The following is an 8,453-nucleotide window of genomic DNA, read 5'->3' as shown; positions in this document are numbered from 1 at the left end:
CGGTACTATTGTATGTAGAAAGAAATTTAAAAACAAATCATGGCATAGCATGTCAAAAAAGTGAAAAAGTCATGGTATTATATGTCAAAGAAAGTTATAGTATAGTATGTCAAAAAAAGTGATCAAAAGTCATAGTCTAGTTTGTCGAAATAAAGTGATAGTATTATCTGTCAAACAAAACTGATGGAAAAGCCAGGTATTGAACACCCAACCTAGAAATCACCAATCTACTGTTTTACCTCACAGCCATAGGTCCCAGATAACCTGATGTGGAAAAACGCCATAGCATTACTATTGTATGATGAAAGAATTTAAAAAAATAATCATAGCATAGCATGTCAAAAAAAGAAAAGCCTGAAATTGACAGCCAACCTAACAACTATGTAACAACCATTTTACCTCCCAGCCATAGGTAACAGAGTATCAAATGTGGAAAAAGCTCATAGTATATTAAGTCAAAATAAAGTCTTGGTATTTTGAAAATAACTGATAAAAAGCCAGGACTTGAACAACCAACCTGGTGGTCATGAGTCTACCAATCTACCTCACAGCCATAGGTCCCAAAGAAGCTTACGTGGAAAAACGGCTTGGATATAGTATCGTTTGTGGAACGAAAATTTAAAAAAAAACTCATAGTGTAGCGTGTCAAAAAAGTAAAAGAAGTCATGGTATAGTACGTCAAAAAAAGCCATAGTATATTTTGTCAAAAAAAGTGTTTAAATATGCTATGCCAAAAAAGTGGGAAAAGCTCATAGTATAGTCATAGTATAGTATGTCGAATAACTCAGTATTGTTGGTCAAAAGAAATTATAAAAAGTCATGTCGAAAAAAGTAAAAAAAAGCTCATAGGATAGTATGTCAAAAAAGTCATAGTATGCTATGTCAAAAAAGTGATAACAGCTCAGTATTGTTTGGCTATAGTATTTTAAAAAAAAAGCCACAACAAAAAAAGTGACAAAAAAGTCATGTAGAATGTGGATGTGGGAAAAAGGGAAAAAAGTTGTATGTCTCAAAAAGCCATAGTATACTATGTCAAAAAAGTGGAAAAAGTAACAAATGTGGAAAAGACCTTAAAATACTATGTCAAACAAGTGAAACCAGCTCAGTATTGTTTGTTGAAAGAATTGATAAAAAGTAATGTCGAAAAAGTAAAAAAAAGCTCATTGTATAGTGTGTCAAAAAAGTCATAGTATAGTATGTCAAAAAAATGTGATGAAAACGCCATCCCATAGTATGTCTAAAAACGCCATAGTATAGTATGTCAAAAACGTGATCATTGTAATATGTCAAAATAAAGTCATTATAGTATGTATAAAAAGTTTTTAAAATCTTATATTACAGAATGGGAAAAAAACTGATAAAAAAGCCTGAAATTGAACAGCCAACCTAATGGTCACGAGCCAACCATTTTACCTCACAGCCATAGGCAACAGAATGCCAAACCTGGAAAAACCCTTATTATAGTATGCCAAAGAAAAGTGAAAAAAGCTCAGTATTGTTTTCCAAAAGAAATGATAAAAAGTCATGTCGAAAAAAGGTAAAAAAGCTTTTTAATATGTCAAAAAAAGTCATATTATAGTATGTTGAAAAAATTATGTTAATGTCATAGCCTATCAGTCCTGAGACCTAAAAATAATAAAAATGTCATAGTATGATATTTTTTTTAAAAAGCAATAGTATAGTACGATAAAAAAAGTGATGAAAAAAGTCATTTAGAATGTGGAAAAAAGGGAAAAAAAGTATTAGTATAGTATGTCAAAAAAGTCAATGTATTGCATGTTGAAAGAAGTGACAAAGAAGACAGGAACACAGAAAAGCCTGAGACAGAAAGTACGTCAAAAAAAGTGATAAAATGTCACAGTAAAGTATGTTGAAATAAAGTCATAGTATAGTATGTTGAAAAAATGTGATGAAAACGCCACACTATAGTATCTCTAAAAAAGCCATAGTATAGCACAGTATGTCCAAAAATAAAAAGTCACAGTATAGTATGTCAAAATACAGTCATATTATAGTATGTTAAAAAAAAATTATAAAAATGGCATAGTATAGTATTTGAAAATAGTCATAGTATATAGTATATAGTATAGTATAGTATATATATGTGGAAATAAAGTGAAAAAACCTACAGTATAGTATGTCAAAAAAAGCCATTTTATAGTGTGTTGATAAAAGAATCGTAGTATATTCTGTACAAAAAAGCTCATAGCATAGTATGTCAAAATAATGTGATGGTATACTATGAGGAAAAAAGTCATATTGTGCCATGTTGAAAAAAAGTGATAAAAAAGCCAGTGACAAAGAAAAGCCTGGACTTGAACAAGCAACTTCGCAGTTATGAGACAATCACATTACCCCACAGCCACAGATCATAAAGCAACAGATAGGGAACAAAGCCCCACCATAGCGTTGTTGAATGAAACTCATATATCATCATATCATATGACAACAAATTATTTAAAAAAATCATAGTCTGGTCTGTAAAAAAAAAAGTGAAACAAAGACATAGTACAAAAATGTGAAAAAGAATAGTATGTTGAAAAAGTGATTTTTATGCTATGCTGCTATAGCAGTATAAATGAAGTGTTAAGCTATAGCATAACATGTCGAAAAATAATCCCAGTATAGCATGTCGAAAAAAAATCAAAAAAATCATAGCATATAGTTTGTAGAAAAAGTCATAGTGTAGTTTGTTTAAAAAAGTAGAGTGTAGGATAAAAAGTCATCAGTTCACTTATATGTTGCTACTGTATATTGGCGTATGACAAAGAGACGTGGAAGACCTTTTTATCATAACAATATGTTTCTGTGTGCAATAACAATGTGAAAAATCTTAGGTCCAATAATAATAATATCTATATTCCCAAGCACTTTTTATAAAGTGTATTTTTCCGCACATTTGCAACTATAACTTTAATTATAGCGGTTTTCTCTTCGAATTATTCTTGTACTTCATATTTTATTCATTTTTTATTCAGCCTCCGATTTTAATTGTATTTTTTAAATTGTATTTCTTCCGTAATTTTTTGTAGAACTAACCAAGAGCATCGCCGTGAATCCAATCTACTTGTATGGCCCTGTGCCTGTCTAAATGGCGATAAACATCTTTTCTGTTCTATTAAAAATGGCATGCGATGATAACTGAAATGCATATGCAGACGCATATGATTTAAAATAATAAATCATATCTCACAGCAGAAGAAGCAGGGCCTTTCAGACAGCTTTTTGGCTACGTCTATATCACTTTCCACACTGCTGAGCCCACCATTCAGGTTGTTTAAATACCTGCTACATTAGCGACGGTGATTTATCAAGGACAAAGACGCCCATAATGGACGTCTAATGTTTACACGTCAACGACAGACAAGTGGCTCTTGAAATAGAGAGGAGGAAGAAGAATAGAGGAGTCTGTTCTTGCCTTTTCCTCAGTTCTCCTCTTCTGTGCAGCTAAACCCCTGACAAAGCCGTCCTGTCAGTGTGACAAATAGCCTCATCTAGCATCTCCCCTCAGGCTTAATAGCATTATCCCAGAGGCAGAGAATAACTTTATCACTGCATCCACCTACAGTACTGTAAGACTGTGTCTAAAACAGATCCAACGGGCTCTGAAGCTACAGAGGGCTAGGAGACGGCCGACTGCCAGTTTGGAGAGGGGTGAAACGAGGTGAGGAGGAAGGAGGGGGTGTCGGCAAGAGGGGTGGGGGGGGTTAGTGAACTGATGACTGTGTTAAGTGTGGGTGCTGAATGGGCAAAAATGAAGAGACCAAACGTGTTCAGCAGGCTTAAGTCTCATTAGTTTAAAGGAACCGAAAAAGGGGGAATACCAATTCAGAGGGTCTGCGGAGGTAATGGATGGATGATGCTCGGCTTGACGACGCACAAACACACACACACACACACACACATGCACACACTCCTATAACATACTGCACCACCCTGAGTCAGTTTTTACCTTTTGACCTGGCTGCCCATTGTCCCCTGGTAGGCCTACTGTTCCCTGTAGAAACAAAGACAGATTCACCAAAAGGAATGAAATCTGCACATCAACCCATCAACCTCTCTCCATTATACATTTACGGGGACAAACACCACACACAGACACTACTCACATCTTTACCAGGGACACCATCACTACCTGGCTCTCCCTAAAAGACAAAGTCAAAGCAGGAGGAAGAAAGTTAAGTGAGACATGTTGTATAGTAGCAGCTTGAATGACAGTTTAGTTACATTTTTGGAGACTAAATTGGGATTGAGAAATGAGTTGAGAGGTACTAACTATGAGCCCTGGGTGCCCGGGTGGTCCTGGGGCTCCTCCCATCCCTGGCAGACCCCTCTCACCAGCTTGGCCCTTATCTCCTTTTACACCCTACAGAGGGGAAATGGAGAACGTAGTTTGTTAGATTCTCTTGCGGGACAAAAATCCAAACATCACACAAAAAAAAATCACACACATATTTGGCTGCTGAAACAACCAATTTTCCCTTTTTGGTATGTTAATGATTCAGCTAATAGAATCCATGTCTTGTTTATTAAAAATACAATAGTCACAGTATTGCTCTTACTACTCCTGCTGGACCAGGAGGTCCTGGTGGTCCAGCTGGACCTGTAGAACCCTAAGGAAAGTAAACACACAGTGTCTGAGTTTAACTTAATGACATACTAGAATATCAACAGTGTGTATCAAATGTGTTCAGTATAAGGTTTAAAAGGGCAGTGAACTTACAAGGTGGCCGGGGGGTCCAGGTCGTCCCTGAGCTCCTGGGGTACCAGGATCACCCTGGAAAGGTCATAGATTAACCATCTTGTTATGAATTGATACTATAAATAAAATTGAATCAAAAATTGAATTGAATTAACCTTTAAAAACCTCCAGGGTTTAACTGACTATGATATGTATACTCTTGCATTGTGCATGTACCACTTTAATTTGTATCTAAATTCTCCTGGGTTAATGACAGAAAGCAAAAATACTCACATCGTGTCCCAGCCTGCCTGGTGGTCCAGGTGGACCAGAAGGTCCAGCGTCACCCTGAAGCAGTAATGAGAAAGTAATGAAAGGTAATAGAGGAGGAATGTGCGGAATGCTTCTATTAGTGGAGACTCAAAACAATGAGGTAGCAGAGGAATATCACCCAGGCTTGCTTCATGGAAAAAATAATCAGTCTGACAAAACAACGTGGACTAATGCACAAGCAACAGACAGCAGAGGTAAGTAGACAAACAGACAGACATAGTGTGATGGTAAAGCAATGGGTTGTTGGCTAACCTTCTGTCCAGGGAAGCCAACATGGCCAGTTTTCCCTTTGAATCCCTGAGGGGAGACATCAAAGAGAAAGAGATTGGTACAGTATCAAAATGCACAAAGTTGAGGCTGCCAAAGAACAGGCAGACATGTCTTTGAAATCCCGAACACCTGCTCTTGGGTGGAACACAAATTGAGATACAGAGAGTGAGTGAGAGAAATAAAAAAGAGAAAGGATGGAGTGATGGAGGGAAGGATGGTGTGAAGGATGGAGGGAAGCTCACAGACTATCTCTGCTGTGATTGCACCTACACAAGTAACAGTCCACGCTAATTTGACCGGTTGGTGAAGCTACACAAAAGTCAAGAACGAAGAAAATCATACCCATCTTGACCTGTCTTGAAACCTTTCTTTACATATGCATTCATTTTCAATTCAAAATGCAAGTCACAATCTGAAGAGCACAGTTAAAACCGCCCCTCCTTGGCAATTAATCTCTCCATTAACAGCTTTGGATGGGTTTTCAATAATAAAGGTTTAGTCATACAGACTGATTTGCATACTGGTTTGCTGTTTGTGTTTGTATGAAAAGTATGCCTACCAAATTAAGTCTTCTGTGAAAAATATTGAGGGCAGTGGATGTCCACATCATCAACACATTTACATCTATCTCAAAATGAATCCGTATTTACACTTCAGAGCTAAATGCTAACACATCTTAGTTTAAGATGTTAGCATGCTAACATTTGCTAGCTTCCACTAAACACAAAGTACAGCTGGGGCTGATCATTTAACAGGTATTTGGTCATAAACCGAGGTACTTGATGATGCGTTAGGGTTGATTATTACAAATAATCCTAAAGGGCACATCAATGGCTCTACCAACCTTCACGGCAATCCATCAATAGATGTTGAGACAATTTACTCAATTTCAACCTCATGGTGCGGCTAAAGGAAAAGTCAAGCAACTAGGCTGGCTAAAAGACTCTGGGACTGACTGTCTGGGACTGAGGAAACAGATTCAGACACGTAATGAATTCAAATCTTATTTTGTTATCGTCCGAAACTGTTGAAGTCGAAATGCATGCTTTCAAAATACAAGAATTGGCACATAAAATGTATTATTTTCCATATTAAGATGTGGTTTGAATCGCATTCCATGTTCAGGATATGTAAAGTATACTTATTTAGCACTAGATACAGAATAAAAGCAGGTCATGCAGATGTCAGAAGTGGTGCTTACTGGGATTCCTCGGGGTCCTGCTGGGCCTGGAGGGCCTGCATCTCCCTGACAACAGAAAAATAGCCAGGGCATTATGTCAACTGATATCTGCATGTATTTAAATATGCCAATTATAGTATAGCCTCATTGTTTGGCTGGATAATACGCTTGTGTGTGTGTGCATGTTTGTGTGTGTTACTTGCCCGCAGCCCTGGTTTCCCATCTTTTCCATCCAATCCCTCAATGCCAGGGGGGCCCTTCGTTGCAAACACAGACAGAGCGAATGAGGCATCTGTATAGTATACAGGTCACAGATATGTCAAACGTGGATAATATGAGGCATAACATAACATGCATATACCATCAGCCCAGGGGAGCCTGGTGAGCCTGGAGATCCAGTTGATCCCTGAGATCCTTGAGCACCATCATTGCCCTTTGAAAGCAGGGATGTTCAGCAAAAGAAATTATCATTTTTTACGTAACAAATAAATGTGCTGAAATGTGCGATTTGTACTCACTTTTTCCCCTTTGAGCCCAGGGGCCCCATCCCTTCCAATTTTGCCGGCAGGACCTGGTGCACCCTAAAAACAAGCACAGTAACAGACAAAGTCACTTCAACTATTCCAAATAGAATCAGCAATAGAGGGGATACAAAATATTACATACGGGTGGTCCTGGGAAACCTGGCTGTCCTTGGAAACCCTTCAAATAAAAAGAGCAAATATCAATATGGGTTTTGTTTCCAAAAGTCACATTTTTTTCTAATGTGTGTATGTATGTTTCATACGTACCTGATCCCCTTTGGCACCCACAGGTCCTGCTGGTCCCGTATCTCCTTTAATGCCCTGCACACACAGATTGGCTCAAATTATTCTCGGTTTTGATAATAAATGGTGACACAAGGCTCAAAACCTTGCTGAGCAAAGTGTATGATGAAACACTTACCGGTGAGCCAGCCGGTCCTTGGTACCCAGGGTTACCAGGGGAACCCTGCAGAGGGGAAGGACATGTTAGCCAATAATATGCAACACTAGCTCCGGATGCATATTGTGATGGTGTGGTGGCTTACTGATTCTCCTTTCTGACCAACGCCTCCTGGGGTCCCACGTTCGCCCTTCAGGCCCTGACGAATACATATAGACAGTTAATCAATGTAATAACCCCCCCCCCTTTCATTAAAGCTGTCAGACTGCTGTCAACCCGATAAGGCAGGGGACAGTAACTTACAGGAAGTCCAGGTGGTCCCATGCTTCCTGGATACCCGGACGTCCCCGGGGAGCCCTGAGTTTGAAATCATACAGTCAATCAAACGGGAAAGACATATTTTTTTCCCGTGTTATGATGTGAGGGAAATTGATTGGCCGATACATACCTGATCTCCCTTCATTCCTGGGAGGCCAGGTGACCCTCTATCACCCTGCTGACCCTGAAATTGACGGGAGTGAGTAATGATTAGAAAATGAAGGAGAGGATGTGCTATGTATGCTCGCCTGGTGGAAATGAGCCAAGGACGAGGCGAGTCAATATCAAAGAGAGGAAAGAGCTAACCGGCCTGTGCCGTCTCCCTTTGGGAGGTCCTACATTGGATTTTGTCCTCCTCTACATCTCTATATCAGGCTTTAGAATGCTGATCCAGGTCTCAGATAGTGATATCCGGAGGCTGAACATTGCCTGCTCGGCGTAGTGTATGGGGTCAATGTGAACTAAGCAACAAAATGTGATCAAATATGACTGGCTTTACTTCTGCAATGCATAGAATTTGAACTCAAAGTGTATAATGAATGTTGTTTTGATGTAAACATTAATATGCATGTGCAAGCAACAGCTGCTGTAAGTGGAAAACAGACGAGTGCTGGAAGAAAAGAAAGAGAGACATTTCCAAAATCAAATAAAAAAGAGTGACTAAAAGAAAGTCAATAGAAGCTGGGTGCTTTCTAAATGGGGGCTTCTGAGGTTGATAATTGGCTGTTTACTGTGTATTAATACCCC

General features: G+C 38.7%; 1 protein-coding gene across 2 annotated transcripts in view; it reads right to left on the bottom strand.

Annotated features, from left to right (window-relative positions):
* col16a1 (collagen, type XVI, alpha 1) overlaps positions 1–8,453 on the bottom strand; it is an 81,570-nt gene that overhangs the window by 16,076 nt on the left and 57,041 nt on the right. For both annotated transcript variants that reach the window (XM_034892072.1, XM_034892071.1), the window contains exons 50-66: positions 7,837–7,890; positions 7,692–7,745; positions 7,534–7,587; positions 7,410–7,454; positions 7,256–7,309; positions 7,131–7,166; positions 6,983–7,045; positions 6,826–6,897; positions 6,668–6,721; positions 6,486–6,530; positions 5,267–5,311; positions 4,976–5,029; positions 4,724–4,777; positions 4,563–4,613; positions 4,277–4,366; positions 4,110–4,145; positions 3,953–3,997 (exon numbers count right to left, since the gene is read on the bottom strand). In XM_034892072.1, coding sequence (XP_034747963.1) covers positions 3,953–3,997; positions 4,110–4,145; positions 4,277–4,366; positions 4,563–4,613; positions 4,724–4,777; positions 4,976–5,029; positions 5,267–5,311; positions 6,486–6,530; positions 6,668–6,721; positions 6,826–6,897; positions 6,983–7,045; positions 7,131–7,166; positions 7,256–7,309; positions 7,410–7,454; positions 7,534–7,587; positions 7,692–7,745; positions 7,837–7,890 — 906 coding nt within the window. The remainder of the gene's footprint in view (positions 1–3,952; positions 3,998–4,109; positions 4,146–4,276; positions 4,367–4,562; positions 4,614–4,723; positions 4,778–4,975; positions 5,030–5,266; positions 5,312–6,485; positions 6,531–6,667; positions 6,722–6,825; positions 6,898–6,982; positions 7,046–7,130; positions 7,167–7,255; positions 7,310–7,409; positions 7,455–7,533; positions 7,588–7,691; positions 7,746–7,836; positions 7,891–8,453) is intronic.

The sequence above is a fragment of the Etheostoma cragini genome, chromosome 14, assembly GCF_013103735.1.
Source record: "Etheostoma cragini isolate CJK2018 chromosome 14, CSU_Ecrag_1.0, whole genome shotgun sequence".
Lineage (NCBI taxonomy): Eukaryota > Metazoa > Chordata > Actinopteri > Perciformes > Percidae > Etheostoma > Etheostoma cragini.
This window is presented reverse-complemented; position numbering and strand designations above follow the sequence as displayed.